Genomic DNA, 17,870 nt, shown 5'->3' with positions numbered 1-17,870 from the left:
ACAATAAAATACAAAGTTACCAGAATTCTGTAAGTTTAAAACCATTCCTTCGCCCCCCAAAAAAATCAATGCGGTGGGGGGGTTCTTTCCCTTTTCAGTGGTACTTAAAATACTCTGAATAATTCTTTTTTTTACTCTTAATAACTTTTCAAAAAACCAAGTATACAATGTTTAGTGTTCATTTTTAAAATTCACACTATTAATCTGTAAAATTTTACCACTTGCTCAGAGTAACACTAAATATTCTCTACTCATATGATTACTGTGTTTGGGATTGGGGTGGTTTTGGGGTTTTGTTTTTTGTTTTAGGGGTTTTGGGTGGTTTTTTTTTTTTTGTCTGTAGTGCAAAGGACGTTGCCCGAGAACATTAACGTCTGTATAAACCAGCTTGTCCCTTCATAAAGCGTCTAAAACACCTCCTAGCTCCTGCATTCGAGGGTCACAGAACAGTTTCCCATTAGCCTCATTCTCACGTTCCTTCTCAACTCCCCAAACACCCCTTCCACGCTAGTGAGCGAATTTCTCCAGGTGTGATCAAGCAAACATTAAATTAGCTTGAAGCGTGTGTTCAAAATTCAGATGCCTGTGCCCCAACCCAGACCAATTCAGAGTTTTTGGGGATAGCACCTAAGGGCTCCAAATGGTTCTTTTTTCACTGAAGTTTGAAAACTACTAGAGACTCCCCTCCACACACTTATCCCAAACTCCCAACAACTCCCACCAGTCCCAACTGATCCAGCTGCGAGAAACGTTACCGCTCGGCTCTGGGGCGGTCTTAGCGCGACCCCACCCCTCTCCCGGGAGCCCCATCTCGGTGCCCGCTCCTCCCGGGCACCAGCTCCCTAGTCCCGTCACCACACCCCAAACCTTTCTCCTCACTTCTTCATATCGCTGCTAAAGAGGCCGAAGGCGCCGGAGGGGGAAATGGTTGAGGTCGCCTCCTGACCCAGCTCCGTCGCCTCCCCTCCTCCGGACTGCTCACTGTAAGCGAAGCTGTTGCTGGACATTGCTGCGGTGCTGCCGAGTGTCGGGTTGGCCCTGCCGGGGGTTCTCTCCGACGGGCTCCCGTCCGAGAGAAGCGAAACAAAACTAGGTCTCGTTTGGAGGGGCGCCCGGAGGCGCTTCCGGACTCGTCAAGGCTCCCAAAGCCGACCTGGCGATCCACCCCCTGCGCATGCCCAGTGTGCAGGCGGCCGGAGCCCACCCCCACCCCCCCGGGCACTCCAGGGCCTGACTGGATTTGCCTTCTCCGGGTTTTTGAGGTAGCTGAGAGGCTCGGACCCCGGCTCTGCGGAAGGCAGGCCTCGCGCATGCTGGAGACTAGACTCTCGACTTTTAAAGTTTTTTTGGAGACAAATACCCGTGTATCCATTTCGATCCCCTAGGAGGTTCCCGAGCCCGGACACCTCTTTGTCGGACTCCTGTTGTAAACCAGTAGCTTTCAGATTTTTCCTGAAACTCCAGTTAACACACCAGATCAACTTTCCTAGACATATCAGGATTGCTTTTCCTGTTTAAGCTGGTTTCTGCTCCTCTCCCTCCAGCCATCTGTGTCTTACACCTGCCCCAGGCAACCTTTGTCGCAGATCTCTGCGTTTAAAGGAAACCTCCAGGGCCCTGTCTTTGAGGATCCACCACCTGCCAGATGTGTTCATTGTAGTGAAAGCTTCAAACGAAAATCCTGGGGCCGTTGGTTTCAAGGAGATAGTGATTCCTACTGGCGTCTGGCCACCAAAAGTAGAATAAAATAAAATAGAGTGAGCCTCACGCTCCAGGAGTAGGCTATCATCTGGGCACCTCCTTCCTTTGTTCTGCCGCTTGTGGTATCGCTTACTAGTCTTCTGGAGAGTCAAGGCAGAAAGTTGCCTGGCCCCTGAGTAGCACCTGAGAAACCTTTCCAGGAGTAACTTCCCTCAGCCTGACGTTTCGGGTGGATTTCAGATCCTACCCTACGCTTTCCGTACTGCTTCCCCTTTAGGCAGAATTTGAAGCTTAGAGCCCTGAGAAACTGTCAGGGAACTACGGAAACACAGTCTGGGGAGGCAGCGCCTGGGTGGGGGAGGGGAGAGCGTCGTACAAGGATTAGAGTGCTGTCCTCACCTCCTCTAATGGCCACACTGGAAACAACACTGAGGTATCACTACGTACCTACCCAAATGGCCAAAATCCAGAAACCGGACACCACCAAATGCTGGTGGGGAAGGGGAGCAACAGAAGCTCTCATTCATTGCTACTGGGAATGCAAAATTGTACAGCAACAATGGAAGATAGTTGGACCGTTTCTTACAAAATTAAACATACTCCTACCATATAATCCAGCAATTGAACTCCTTGGTACTTATCCAAAGGAGCCGAAAACTTATGTCCATGCAAAAATCTACACAGATATTTATAGTAGCCTTATTCCGAATTACCAAAACTGGGAAGCTACAAGATGTCCTTCAGTAGGTGAATGTATAAACAAACGGTGGTACATCCAGGCAATTAAATATTATTCAGTGCTAAAAAGAAATGAGCCATCAAACCATGAAAAGACATGGAGGAAACTTAAATGCACATTATTAAGTGAAAGAAGCCAATCTGAAAAGGTTACATACTCTGTGATTCCAATTATGTGACCTTCTGGAAAAGGCCAAACTATGAAGACAGTAAAAAGATCAGTGGTTGCCACGAAATGAGTTGGGGAGAAGCGGGATGAGAGGCAGAGAACAGAGGATTTTTAGGGCATTGAAAATGCCCTATATGATACCATAATGGTGGATACATGTCTCCAAACCCATAGAATGAATAACACCAAGAGTGAACCATAATGGAAACTATGAACTTTGGGTGATAGTGGTGTGTCAATATAGGTTCATCAATTGTAGCAAATGATCACTCTGGTGAAGATGTGGTAACCAGGGAGGCTGTGCATGTGTAGGGGCAGGGCATATATGGGAAATTTCTGTAACCTCCTCTCAATTTTGCTGTAACCTAAAAATATTCTAGAAAATAGAATCTTAATTTTTTAAAAAAATTATTTTTAAAAAGAAAAGCCACACTGTTACTTTGGAAAAAAGCACGGCTCTAGGTGGGGGAGGACAGAATGCCCTCCAAACTTCATATTCTGGTCAAAACTTGGCAGGTTTTTTCTTCAGCTGTTGGAATACCCTTCCAGGGATGAAATGATGGAGCACCTAAAATATTTTGTTGTCAATATCGATGATATCGATCAATTTAGAGCATTTCACCTACAGCTGATTTTTCCTGATGATGATGATATATACTTAGTAGACGGCTTAGTATGTACGAGGCACATAAATGATTTTCATATATTAATTTATTTAATAGTAGAAGCAGCTAAGGTTTGCTTTCCTTTATCTGTGAAATAAGGACATTGATATACACATACCCTAGAGACTCTTTGGCATATATTCCTGGGCATAGAATTTCGTGGTTGTAGATTATATGCACCTTTACTGAATATCCTAAATTTTTCTCCAATATAATTTTAACAGTTCACACTCCCACAGCAATATATGAGAAATCTTCTTTCCTCACATTCTCACTAACACTTTGTTTTTTAAAGTTTTTATCCTCATCAATATGATAGGTATGAATATTATTTTATTATAATTGATTTTAATTTTTGTGTTCATAATGAATTTAAGCATCTTTTTATGATATTGTTCCATTTGCATTTTCTTTTCTGGGAACTGCACATAAAGAAATTTACTCAATTTTACACTGAGTAGTTTGTTTTCCTTATAGATTTGAAGTTCTTTATTCTTGAGTCTGTCTCTCACTGCTTGATTTTTTTTTTTTTTAATCTTTTTTTTTTTTTTGCGGTACGTGGGCCTCTCACTGTTGTGGCCTCTCCCGCTGCGGAGCACAGGCTCCGGACGCGCGCAGGCTCAGCGGCCATGGCTCACGGGCCCAGCCGCTCCGCGGCATGTGGGATCCTCCCGGAAGGGGGCACAAACCCGCGTCCCCTGCATAGGCAGGCGGACTCTCAACCACTGCGTCACCAGGGAAGCCCTGCTTGATTTTATTTGGTAATATTTTCGTATTTTAATTTGTTCATGCAGACTAGTGTAGGAGATTGAACTACAATTTTTTTTACATTGTCCTTGAATGGTGCAGGTATTATGATTATATATTCCTCAAAATATTTGTTGGGTAACTTTCTTTTTCTCTTCTCTGGATTATTATGTATAAGATGCAAAGCATACATTCTTTGGAAGAACAGATGAAACTTTCTTTTATTACTGAAAAAATATTAGGGACTTGACAAGATGAATTCCCTTACTGCCTTAAGATTCTAAGACTGTTATAGAAGTATTCTTACAGAAATATACAAAAATATATAAAAATAATAACTACATACGTTGAGGTCTAGTGTTCCCATCTCTTCAGAATTCAAAAAGCTTTTATATATTTATGACGTTTTCTGACAGGAAAAATGGTCATGCTTCCAACCAGCAGAAACATCAGTTCTAGTTGAACCAAAGACTTATTCTTTGATGTTTGTTACCAAGCCAGAAGCAGATTTTTCTGTTTCCTACGCACATATATAGAATCTCAGGATCATTGATAAATATGGTGCTTTTTCAAAATGATTTTTTCCCTAACCTTTTAACAAAACCTATATTGAATTTTCTGATTTCAGCTTCTGTTCATCTGAACCCTCATGATAATAGGTGTTAAATTTGGTGTATATATTTTCAAACTTTTATCTAAGCATAGAAAAACAAATTATACATGTGTATATTTTACCAAATGTCAGTTAAAACTGTATCATCAGCCCCCGATCGCCGCAACTAGAGAAAGCCTGCGCGCAGCAATGAAGACCCAACGCAGCCAAAGACAAACTTATTTTAAAAAAAAAAAAAAAGCCAGGGTTACATTTCTTCACGGTTTCAAATCAACAAAAACAATAGGACATACACAGTGAGTCAGCATGGCCTTGACATGTGGGAAGGGAGTCTTATCATCAAAGGAGGACCAGCACTGGTATCCCAGGAAAAGGGGCATTTTTAATCTTTATTTTTAACATGGACGTTCTTTACTTTTGGTCAATGTGCCCTTTTTCTTTAATAATTAAAGCAGATGTGCAATGTATGTTTGATAGGCCCCAACAGGCTATTTTAGTTAGCATAAAATTAAACTCATGTATAAGGCAGAATGACTTCCCTATATCGCAATATGTGAACATTTCTTTTATCAGCCTCCTTGCGTCAAACCTTTCTGTCCTTGTTATGGGGACGTCAACTCCATGACGGCGCCCCCGTCCTTGGCCAGGTCCCGAAAGAGACAGCCAGGGTGGGCAGTGAAAAGAGCCAGGGTGGGCAGTGAAAGCCTTCAGCCAGTGGTACCTTGGTCCTTGAACTTTTAGTTTTAACCTCTATGGCAAACTCTAAACCAACTAAACTCCCAGACTCCAATTCAATTTTCTGCCCTTTTGTCTTTGTTCACACCAGTTCGTGGGCCAGGACAGCCGTCGCCCCTTTTTTCCTGCCAATTCACTCTGAAACTTCCCCTGATCCCCTTCTTTATGAAATAACCCTTCTTTTTCTCCAGATCTCTTTATTTTCCTCTGAATCCATGTAATATTAAACCCTTTCCTAAAAAACAAACAAACAAAAAAACTGTATTATCATTCTGCATCTTATTTTTTCTTTTAATGTATTACGGAAATCTTTCCATTCCATTATATGTGGCTGCCTCATTGTTTTAAACATATACATAATAGCTCATTCTCTGGGTGCACCTTTATGTATTTAGTCAACAACCCATACAACATTGGCCATACGTGTGTTTGTACACTAGCATCAGTTTTTCCATAAAGTAAGATCCCAGAAGTCCAATAGCTAGGTCCAATGATGTGCACAATTAAAATTTTAATAGATAGTGCCAAATTTATAACCCAAAAGGAGGGTACCAGTTATCTCTTCTACAAATATTCCTCTGTTTCAACATACCCCTTCCAGCAATGAATATTATAAATCTTTTTAATGCTTGCTAATCTTATTGGCAAAAAATAAATAATAAAATCCTCACTATTGTTTAAACTTTTATCTCATTTGTTATAATTAGGGTCCACATAATAATGTATTGTCCAAAGTGGAAACTTTTAAGACTTTTCATGACGCTAGTCATAATTTTACTGGAAGAGCACATATAAACCAGGCCTTTCCCGGGGAAACAGGACTATGTGATTACCCCAAATGGGATGGAGTTAAAGCATACATTAATTGGCCTTTTGAATTTTTTTCTATTAATTATGCAGAGTTGGCATTTGCTTATTTTTAAATGAGTTACCTGTCTCTTTTATTTGTAGGCACATTATAAATAATGAAAGTTAAACTTTTCTCTTTATTTTCTAGGAGAGTGTAAGTTATAAAAATTGATTCAAAAAGTTGTAGGAAACATGAATAGACTAAATAATTATAGAAAAAATTGAAAAAGTTGTCAAAAATCTACCACCAGAGAGATACTAAACCAATACAGTTCTATTAGGCCTATAAGGACTTCCAATTTCTGTTATGTTAAACTATTACTGAATTTTTAAAAAGAAAAAGACAAAGCACTTCCAAATTTATTTTGTTAAGACCAGCATTAATGAAATCCAAGCCTGACATTTTTTTAATACAAAAAAAGGAGAGCTATAGACTTTCTAAATAATATACTGAACTAATATTAAATGAAAACATAAAACTACCCAGTAGGTTTTACATATAATAAAATAATTTTTAACATTAAAAAACTTATTATACTTATTATATATAGTATATATATCAATAGATACTGGAAATGGATTTAATAACAATCAGTTCTTCTGATTTAAAGTCATAATTAATAACCTAAGAAATGGAAGGAAATAGTGTTACCATTATTGTGCATATACAGTAGTCCCCACTTGTCCACAGTTTTGCTTTCCATAGTTTCAGTTACCTGCAGTCAACTGCAGTCCAAAAGTATTAAATGAAAAATTCCAGAAATAAACAATTTATAAGTTTTAAATTGCATGCTGTTCTGAGTAGCATGATGAAATCTTGTGCTGTCCCACTCTATTCTGCCCAGGACATGAATCATCCCTTTGTCCAGCATATCCACGCTGTACACACTACCTGTTCGTTAGTCACTTAGTAGTCATCTCGCTTATCTGTATCACAGGGATTGTATTCAAGTAAACCTTATTTTATTTAATAATAGACACAAAGTTCAGGAGTAGTGATGCTGGCAATTTGAATACTCTCTTACTGTGCCTAATTTATAAATTAAATATTATCATTGCTATGTATGGGTAGAAAAAACATAGTATATGTACGGTTCAGTACTATTCATGGTTTCAGGCATCCACCGGGGTTTTTGAACATATCCACCGTGGATAAGGGAGGACTACTGTATAAATGCTGTATGTATAGATTATGTTAAAATACCTCCACAAAACATATAAAGTAAAACACATATTCATATTTAATAGTGAAACATGAAAGTATTCCAACTAGAGTCAGAAAAAGAATAGATATGCCTAATAACACTATTACCATGTAATACTCTTCTATAGATTCTAGATAATGCAATAATATAAGAAAGATAAATAAAATAATAAATAGTGGGAAAGAAAAGATTATAATATTTATTGATAATATGATTATTATTTTTTTTTTAGATGTTGGGGGTAGGAGTTTATTAATTAATTTATTTATTTTCGCTGTGTTGTGTGTTCGTTTCTGTGCGAGGGCTTTCTCTAGTTGTGGCAAGTGGGGACCACTCTTCATTGCGATGCGCAGGCCTCTCACTATCGCGGCCTCTCTTGTTGTGGAGCACAGGCTCCAGACGCGCAGTCTCAGTAGTTGTGGCTCACAGGCCTAGTTGCTCTGTGGCATGTGGGATCCTCCCAGAGTAGGGCTCGAACCCGTGTCCCCTGCATTAGCAGACAGATTCTTAACCACTGCGCCACCAGGGAAGCCCAATATGATTATCTTGCTGGAAAATCTAAGAGAAAATTATTAGACCTCTACGTTGATTCAGCAGAGTGGCCAGATTCAAAATCCAATAGCACTCCTATGCACCAATAATATCTACTTACAAAATGTAATTTAAAAAAGACCCTATTCCACAGTAGCAACAAATAAGCCTCAAGAAATTTATAAGACATAAGTGAAGAAAAACTATAAAATTTCACCAAAGGGTGGGCAGCAGGGGAAAGACCTGAAAAGAGAGTCTGTGTTTCTGGATAGGAATATTCAAGTGTTTCTATGTACTTAACGCAGCTTCCATCAAAATTTAAAAATTTTACCAGACAAATTGAATCTAAAGTTTATCTGGAAAAATAAATGCCGCTTAAAGCAAGAAATCTGGGGGGGAGTGGAGTATAGCATGGTGAAGGAATTACCCTACCACTCATGTAAATGTAAATGCACTATAAAGTTATCGCAATTTAAACGTTTGGTAGTGTCTCAAGAATCAGTAGACTGATTGATAGAATAGAAACAGACTAGCTCTAAGTGAATATTGACATTTTGATAAAGTTAATATTTCAGAACACTTATGAAATAATGTATTCTTCAATAAATGGTACTGGGATAATTAATTAGTTAACTATAGGGGAAAAAAATAAAGTTAGATTTCTGTATTCATTTCTGATGGCTGCTGTAACAAATTACCAGAAGACTAGCAGCTTAAAACAACATAAATTTATTCTCTTGAGGTTCTGGAGCTCAGAAGATTGAAATCAAGATATACATTCTAAAGTATGGGCAGGGTAACTCCTTCCAGAGCTCTAGGGGTTAAGACGTTCCTTGCTTGTTCTAGCGGCTAGAGCTGCATTCCTTGCATTCCTTGGCTTTTGGCCCCTTCTTCTGTCTTTAAGGCCAGCAGCATAACATCTTCAAAACTCTCTGCTCTGTCGTCACTTTGCCTTCTCCCAATCTGTGACAGGTCTCCCTCTGCCTCCTTCCTACATGGACATTTGTGATTATATTTAGGACCTACCCAGGAAATCCAGGCTAATCTCCTCATCTCAAAATCCTTACTTTAATCATGTCTGCAAAGTCACTATTGCCATATAAGGTAACATTCACAATTTCTAGGAATTAGGATTTGAATATATTTAGGGGTTATCATTCAGCCTACCACAATCTCTAACTCACACAATCTAAACATAAATTCCAGATTGATCAAAAATAAACCACAAAACTTGAATAAATTTTAGGAAAATATTTTCAGGATTGAGGATGGTTAAGGATTGGGGTAAAAAAGACTCTCAGCATAAATCTAGGCTAGAAACAATAAACAAATATTTATAAAACAATAAATTTTATACAAATAGTTTTAGCAGCCTTTACAATTAGAAAATGACTTATGGTTTTTAATAGAATTTAAATTTTACAGCGTTAGTGAAGACATGAGGTACAAATTTCACAAGTATTTCTCTAAGTGCTCCCATTTCAAAAAACATTTAAATTTGAATTATGAAGAAAACAATAATTTGATCTCTAATAACAAGAGTTTCCATTTATTGAGTCTTAAATATTTCACGATCCAAATTAATTACACGTGCTTACCATCGTCCTGCTTGATCCTCATTTACATCTAAGGACTTAATTGTGAGCCACTCCCCCTAGTTTAGTACAATCCAGACAGTCTGGTGTTTTGTTTCTTGATCCACCAAGCTTGTTCTGACCTGGGAGACCTTACTTGCTGAGTTCTCTGCCCAGAACATTCTTCCATTGGGTCATCAAAAGGCTGACTCCATCAGCTTTATTCAGGCTTTATTCTATTCAGCTGTTTGCTCAAATGTCACCTAATCAGAGGTCTTCCCTGACCACCCATTCTAGTTTGGTACTTGCCCTGATTCTCACCCCCATTGGTAAACAGAATTGACTGGGACAGCTGCGCCTTTTAGTTAGCTATGCCTTGCTCTGTGATACAAATCCCTCTGGAAGTTTTGCATTGAGTTAAAGAGGACAACTTTCCCAGATAGAGTACAAAGTTTCTTTTGCCAAATGAATATGAGCTGTAACGCCCTCCTGTTTAAAGAAACCCCATGATCAATTATTTTGGAATGTGAAGAACTCTTCTGTAACTGAATTTATGCAATCCTCCAATTTACCAAGCTTTTGGGGATTTTCATATTTCAGGTTTTCTGAAGTGGTACACACCTGCAAACTTATGCTTTGAAAATGCCATGACCTCATTATTATATTTTATAATGAAATTGATCTGGGAAAATGCAATGTGATAAACCCTACATTAGACAATGACTAATATTTATTTGAGATGATGATATAAGAATAGAAACTATTATCTCTAAATATCACAAAGGGAACATTTAGGCCACTTATATTCTCTTATTTTATTTAAGAGTTTTAGATGGACTTAATCTCAGAGGCAAAGGCTTAAGTTGTATAAAATGATTTTGTAATATTTTTCCTCACATTCCTAACATATTGACTATTTTTATTCAGTCCTAGGTTTTGGAAGGAGTTTAAATAGCTAGGTGATGTGCTCAGCAAAGATAAGCTCTGCTGAAGTAAAAGTCTAGGGAGCATCTTCCTCATGTCCTCTCTCCGAGGCTCACTTACAAATCAGTGAATGTAGCTTTCCTTTCTACCTCCCTTTTACAGTCCCTTTTACAGTCAGAACAATCAACCATATCCAGGTTCGAACCCTGACTCCATCACCAGCTAGATGTACAAAGGCAGGCAAGTTCTTAATCTTTCTGAGACTGAAAGTTCCTAAAAGCTATTAGTTCTCTTCCTCATTTAAAAATAAAATTTTTTTTAAAAAATTGTATTTATTTATTTTTGGCTGAGTTGGGTCTTCATTGCTGCGCGCGGGCTTTCTCTGGTTGCGCGAGTGGAGGCTACTCTTCCTTTCAGTGCCCAGGCTTCTCACTGCGGCGGCTTCTCTTGTTTCGGAGCACGGGCTCTAGGCACGCGGGCTTCAGTAGTTGCAGTGCATTGGCTCAGTAGTTGTGGCACACGGGCTTAGTTGCTTCGTGGCATGTGAGATCTTCCCAGACCAGGGTTCGAACCGCTGTCTCCTGCATTGGCAGGGCGATTCTTAACCACTGAGCCACCAGGGAAGCCCCAAACTCTTTTTTTTTTTTTTGCGGGACGCGGGCCTCTGACTGTTGTGGCCTCTCCCATTGTGGAGCACAGGCTCCAGATGCGCAGGCTCAGCGGCCATGGCTCACGAGTCTAGCCGCTCTGCGGCATGTGGGATCTTCCCGGACCAGGGCACAAACCCGCGTTCCCTGCATCGGCAGGCGGACTCTCAACCACTGCGCCACCAGGGAAGCCCCCCAAACTCTTTTTTTAACGAAAGGAAATACGTTCAGAATACTGCTCATCCAGGTACAAATAAACTTCCTAACTTCTATGTTAACAAAATCTCTGGACTTGCCCCTAAATGTTGAAATTATAGGATCAACTCCCTTAGATATCTTCTAAAACTCCTTAAAAATGTGAACGCTCTGAAATTTTTATATGCAGAGAGGAATCTGAATGTTTTATTAATACAGTCAACAAATACATATGGAACTTACCTTGCGCATGGCACGTGCTGGAGATCATACTTGGTACAAAATTGAGGAAAAGCCAAGGCTTTTCCTCAAAGACGACATAGTAAGAAGAGATAAACCTCTACATGAGTATGTGTAATACTATAGTACAAGGTAGTAATGGTGAAGATACGTAATATATTCAAAAAAGATTAATATCTTCAATATGTTGCAATATATTCAGGAAAGATTAAATTTTTTACTTTTATTAGTTATATTAAATAATTCAAAAATCATTCACTCACATCCCATTGTTATAGTTCTATTGTTTTACTATAAACCAGACAGTCTTCTAAGTGCTTGGCATGTATTAACTCACTTGATCCTCATACAATCCTGTAAGTTAGTTACCATTGCATCTTCATTTCATAGGTGAAAAAACTGAAGAATTGGGCTTAAGAAATTTGTCCAAGTTTACACCACTAATAAATAGCAGACCTGGTCTTTGAACCTAGACCAGACTTCAAGGTCCACAATTTTAATTACGCTGCTACACCACCCCTTCAGATACTTAATAATATATCTTAGAGGGCTTCCCTGGTGGCACAGTGGTTGAGAGTCCGCCTGCTGATGCAAGGGACACAGGTTCGTGCCCCGGTCCAGGAAGATCCCACATGCCGCGGAGCGGCTGGGCCCGTGAGCCATGGCCGCTGGGCCTGCGCATCTGGAGCCTGTGCTCTGCAACGGGAGAGGCCACAACAGTGAGAGGCCCGCATACCGCAAAAAAAAAAAAAAAAAAAAAAAAAACTATATATATATATATATATATATATATATATATATATATTAGAGATGTATCAATATATTTAAAACTTATTTGTTCTTTTTTCCAGCTGCATACTTTTCCATTTTATGGCTGTATCATAATTCATTAAATTAGCCCCCCAATGATGAACATTGATTTATTTCTAATTTTTTTGTTATTATAAACTATGATTCCATAAATTTGATGATGATATGTTTTGTAGCGTGTTGCTGCCTATGATTCTCTGAAAGGCAAGTCCATGACTATTATAGGACCCTAAATTGGCACGTCCCTCATTATTGCATCATCTCTCATAGTTATAAGGTAGATTTACTAAGTGCAATGAGAGATGGAAACAAACTGAATAAGTGATAAAAGAAATCATAGAATGCAATAACATTTGAACTAGACCTTAGATATGGAAAAGTTAATTTACGCAGGTAAATGAGATACATAAAGACTTCACAGTAATGAAACAGAGGCATTTTTCACAGACATTAGGATAATAGAGTAATTCTATATCTTAAGTGAATGCAAAGATTTGAAAACTTAATATTGAACAACATCGGTTTTGCAGTTAATAGTTCAAAGAAACACTACATACATACTACAAGGGTCAGAAGTTAATCTTCGTGGTACCATAAAAAATTTCCTAAACCACTGACATAGCACATTAATGCATTCAAATATGCCCATGCAGCTGGAGCAGATACTACCACAACAGCTGGGATAATCACAGGTGGAATGACTGTAATAGAAGCATAAAAGCAAAAGAGAATAAAGCAGAACCAAATGGCCTTAAATCAGGTGGTAAATCATTCAATTTTAAATCTTGTAGTTCGGAATTCAAACCAAGGGCCCATGTTTGAGGAAACTAATGGAAAATTTACTAGAAGTCATTCAAAAGGCACTGAAAAAGAACACTGCATTTATAAGGGAAAAATATCTCAAATCACTTTAAAGTTGAATGTTAGCAGAACAGTTAAGGAAATCGTGGCACTACAACTTGAGGAAATATGAACCATTAAATATTATAAACATGAACACTATTTTCTTAAGCAGGACTCTTTTTTGTTGCAGGTGAAAGAATCCATGTCAAACCTTCTTAGCAAAAAATAAATGAAAAAAGAAAGGATGTGGGGGAAGAGATTTATTGACAAGGGTTTCACTGCCCTTAGAGGTGAATGGATGTAGGGATTCAAATGATACCACCTGGTACCCATCTTAAGCCCTGCTTTCTGTCTGTGTTGGCTTCATTCTCTTGAACTGCCAACAAGCCGATGACATAGCTGCAGGGAGCTTCAACTTTACATCACAGTTTGGCAACACAAATGAAATAGAGTCTTCCAGCAAATTCCCAGGAAAGGGCTCTGATTGGCCCAACTTGGGTGATATGCCTATCACTAGGACTAATCACTGTGGCTTTGGAGATGGATTATTATGACTGGTCAGGCCTGAGTCCCTTGTGTACACTTTGGACAAGGGGAAGGATCCAAGAATCAAATGATTGGACTAAGGGAGATGTGGTTCCACAATGTACAAAGGGGTGGTCTTACTGGAAGGAGGAGCAGGGAATCTTAGGTAGACAAAAACAACAAATATCATACAGTAACGGTGAAAATACTTATCATGAAATAAGTAAAAATAACAGAAGAAAAATTGTATCTATACTGTGATTACAACTACATACAATTCTGAATTCATATTGACGTGGAATAAAAGGAGGGTTAATAAATAAAACAAGAACCACTGCCAGAATAAGAAGCATTTGGCAGTAGTTCTCAATCAGGGACAGTTTTGCCCCCAGCCCCCAGCCCCCGGGTATATTTGACATTTTTGATCGTCACAGACAGAGGAGTGTTACTGGCCTCAGGTGGTTAGAATCCAAGGATGCTGCTAAATATCTTACGATGCACCGGACAGCACCCCACAACAAAGAATACCTAGCCCAAAATGTCAATAGTGTAGCTATTGAGAAAGCCTGGCAGGAGTGTAACAGAAGTGAGTTAAAAAAAAAAAATCTGTTGTTGCCTGCTCAATAAAAAGGAGAAAAAGGAAGGACAGGAAGAATTAGAAAAGAAAGGAAACAAAAGGGATGGATGGTGATGGCAGAGAAGATGATGAGAGAATCAGAGACACGAGGATCTTGGAAATCAAGTCGTCTTATTTCTAGTCCCACCTTTACAATTAACTGGCAGTGTAACCTTGGCAAATTACAGACTCTTTAAGACTCACTTTCCTTACTTCTAATATAAGGAATTAAGCTAGCTAATTTGCCTCTGAGGTTCTTGTAGCTCAAACATTCGGACATTATCTTGGATAGTTAAGCAGACTCAGGAAAATTTTAATGATCTATGTGTTCATGGCTAGTTTTAAATCCTGACATTCCTTGTTATTACAGACACATTATAGGATTTCTCCTTTTTATCAACATTTTTTATATAAAATGAGTCATGTTGCTGGACTGAAGAAGTTAGGCCCAATAGTTAGGTTTTTCTCTGGCACTGGCAACAGAAAAAGTAACACACTGTCCATTTATCAGTGCTCTTTTTTTTCAAAATTTTAATTTTTTTATTAAGACAGAACACACAGACCTGGGCTCTTCAAAAAATTCTGTTATGAGTGTAAAAAGACAGGGGAACTACTTTAGGAAAAAAATGTTAGAGACATAAAAAAAATGCAATGTGTAAAACTGATTGCACCCTGGATTTGAAAAGCAAAACATGAGAAATATCTTGCGGACAATTAGGGGAATGTGGATATGGACTGTATATTAGATGATGTTATTAAACTAATGTCACATTTTTAGGTGATATAATTGTATTTTGGATGGGTGGGATAAAGTCCTGTTTTTAGGAGATGTATGTGGAAACACCTATGGTAAAGATATCTGCAACTTATTTTCAGGTGGATCGGGGGAAAAAGTCTTCTTAAAGGTATATATAATATCAAGAGAAAAATGTGGCAAAATGTTAATATTTGGTGAACTAGGTGAATAGTATACATGTATTCATTGTTTTCTTCTTTCAACTTTCTACAGGTTTGAAAATGTATTGTGAAAACAAAAAGAATAAAGAGAAAGCACATATATCCAGAATCTCAAGGTTGTAAAGGCTCTTAAAGTTCTAAGCAACTTCTTCAAAGTACCTAATTGAGAATAGACTGGAGTGTGAATTGGAAAGCCTCAATGACCTGCTTTACCCACAGAACCTGCTGATCTGCGTGACTGCATGTTATGTTGTAAAAGTCATCCACTAATACCACTGATAAAGGAAATGGATCATTAACTTAAAATTAAACGTGATTATAAAGGAAATTTGATAATCACGTAAGGCCTGATTGCCAAGCAAACAAAATGAACCGGAAAGATACACTTAGAGCATTTTTTCACACTTAGAGCATTTTTTCAGGAAATATACTTGCCCAATTATCCTTATTATTTCCATATGCCCAATTTGTAAGGGAAAAAATTCTCTTTTTTCCTGAATCCAAGCACTGAAAATCAATGTAAAACATCTCCAGATATTAAATACTTTCTTTATACTAACATGTGATGAGTACTATTGTATTCTGTATTAGAAAACTTGACCTTTTTTGGTACATGATGTCTATGTCATGGAAATGTTAGGTAAGTTTTCACACAGAAAACTGATTTAGAAATACATCAGAGGCATAGAGTGCACTGCAACTTCAGCATTATTTGTTGGCCAGGTTAATTACAAAGGGAGGGAGGTGAGACTATGGCTTACTGATGCAAATATGCCATTGTATTCAATGATACAGAATTTCTTTCAAATCAAAGACATGGAGAGCCCATCCTTTAGCCTAGCAGCTGGAGTAATAATGTGCTACCATTGGTAGTTACACTGCCAGTTTATTGCAGAGATGGGACTTGAACTGCTTCCCAAGTCACCCAAATAAAATGCCCAGAGGATTAGTGTTTTTATCTTCTAGGGATCAACAGATTTCATTCTCTCTGCAAAAAGGTAACGAATGACATCTGCATTCATTTTGAAAACAAATGTTTATCTCTTAGCAAAGGTAGGAGGTAGAATCTATTTTAAGATAACTTTAAGATGGGAGTTCAAGGGGACTTCCCTGGTGGCACAGTGGTTGAGTCCGCCTGCCGATGCAGGGGACACGGGTTCGAGACCTGGTCTGGGAAGATCCCACATGCTGCGGAGCAACTAAGCCCGTGCGCCACAACTACTGAGCCTGTGCTCTAGAGCCCGCGAGCCACAGCTACTGAGCTCACGTGCCACAACTACTGAAGCCCGTGTGCCTAGAGCCTGTGCCAACAAGAGAAGCCACAGCAAGAAAAAGCCCGTGCACCACAACAAAGAGTAGCCCCCGCTCGCCACAACTAGAGAAAGCCCGCGCATAGCAACGAAGACCCAATGCAGCCAAAATAAATAAATAAATAAATTTATTAAAAAAAAAAAAAGATGAGAGTCCAATATTACCCATATGTGTCCCCGCTGAATGAGTGTTATAAATCACAGGATTAAATAAATTATTTTGGACCAACTTTAACCAATCTAAATAGGTCCATTTAGATTATAAATTTCTCAAGGGCAGGGACCATATCTTACACTTCTTGGTGTCTCTCTCCCTAGCAGTGTGCCCTATGGATTCAATAAATGCTATCAGTGATCATGCTTGCAACAGTGATGATGTTGATGATAACTTCTTGCAATGAAAATAAAGAAACATACTAAATCTATCAAGCCAGCGGAATTTTTGGACAATAATCAAGTTCTTTACAATTATTTGATATTTCCTGAGTAAGATTCTATTGTTTGAAGAGTTTAGCAAAGGTTATAAAATTTAATTAACTCAGAGAGAGTGAAGAATACTTGAGAAGATTTTATTTTCCCTTTATAATTGCAATCGATATGATAAAATTGCCCTCAAGCAGTCATTCCTGTCACATTAGCATATATAGTTACTTTGAAGTCCCAGATGATGTATTCTCCCGTTGTTTCATCTTTCTTGACTGTTAAGGTTAATAGAAAAGGCCCACATTCATTAGAATAAAATTGTACTAAAAATATAATCTGACCCAATTAGTAAAAGAAGCTCTTGTCTGGGATAAGTGGTAATTCCAGTTGTAGGCAGCAGAGGTAGTTGTTTTCACAGAAAACATGAGATACTCATATTTGAGTTTCTCTTCTAATCATAATTTCAAATGTTAAAATCTTATAAATTATTGATCTTAAGTATTATAATTCCTTCTCTCTCTCCTTTGCCCTTTCTTTAGAAAGTATGTTTTGCTCTAGGTCAACACTATCACTTGTTTTTTGTTTCTTGTTTTTTGTTTACTCCAAGTTTAACTCTAATTGGGTCCTCAATTACTCTGACAAGCATAAATATCCCAGGGTGGACACTATTATAATTATATCACTATTATAAAATGACTGTTTCTTGTTGCTCCTGTAAGAAGATTTTAAATTAAATTTAACAAATATTTATTAAATAATCATGATGTACAATGTACCGTGGCATGTGGCATGGGAAAAATAAAGATGAACACGTGTCTACTCTAGGACAAGAGGTTTAAAGCAAGAGTCTAGG

The 17,870-nt window shown here is 38.3% G+C and overlaps 1 protein-coding gene across 5 annotated transcripts in view; it reads right to left on the bottom strand.

Moving 5' to 3' along the window:
• The window catches only part of AP3B1 (adaptor related protein complex 3 subunit beta 1), a 275,634-nt gene extending 274,485 nt beyond the window's left edge, over positions 1-1,149 (bottom strand). The window contains exon 1 of one of the 5 annotated variants that reach the window (XM_033430068.2): positions 880-1,149. In XM_033430068.2, coding sequence (XP_033285959.1) covers positions 880-1,007 — 128 coding nt within the window. In that variant the 5' untranslated portion in view covers positions 1,008-1,149. The remainder of the gene's footprint in view (positions 1-879) is intronic. The other 4 variants (XM_033430070.2, XM_033430067.2, XM_033430066.2 and 1 more) reach the window with 4 other exon arrangements.
• Between the last annotated feature and the right edge of the window lie 16,721 nt (positions 1,150-17,870).

The sequence above is a fragment of the Orcinus orca genome, chromosome 3 (genome assembly GCF_937001465.1).
Source record: "Orcinus orca chromosome 3, mOrcOrc1.1, whole genome shotgun sequence".
Lineage (NCBI taxonomy): Eukaryota > Metazoa > Chordata > Mammalia > Artiodactyla > Delphinidae > Orcinus > Orcinus orca.
Note: the sequence above shows the minus strand (reverse complement) of the source record. Positions and strands in the feature narration are given on the sequence as shown.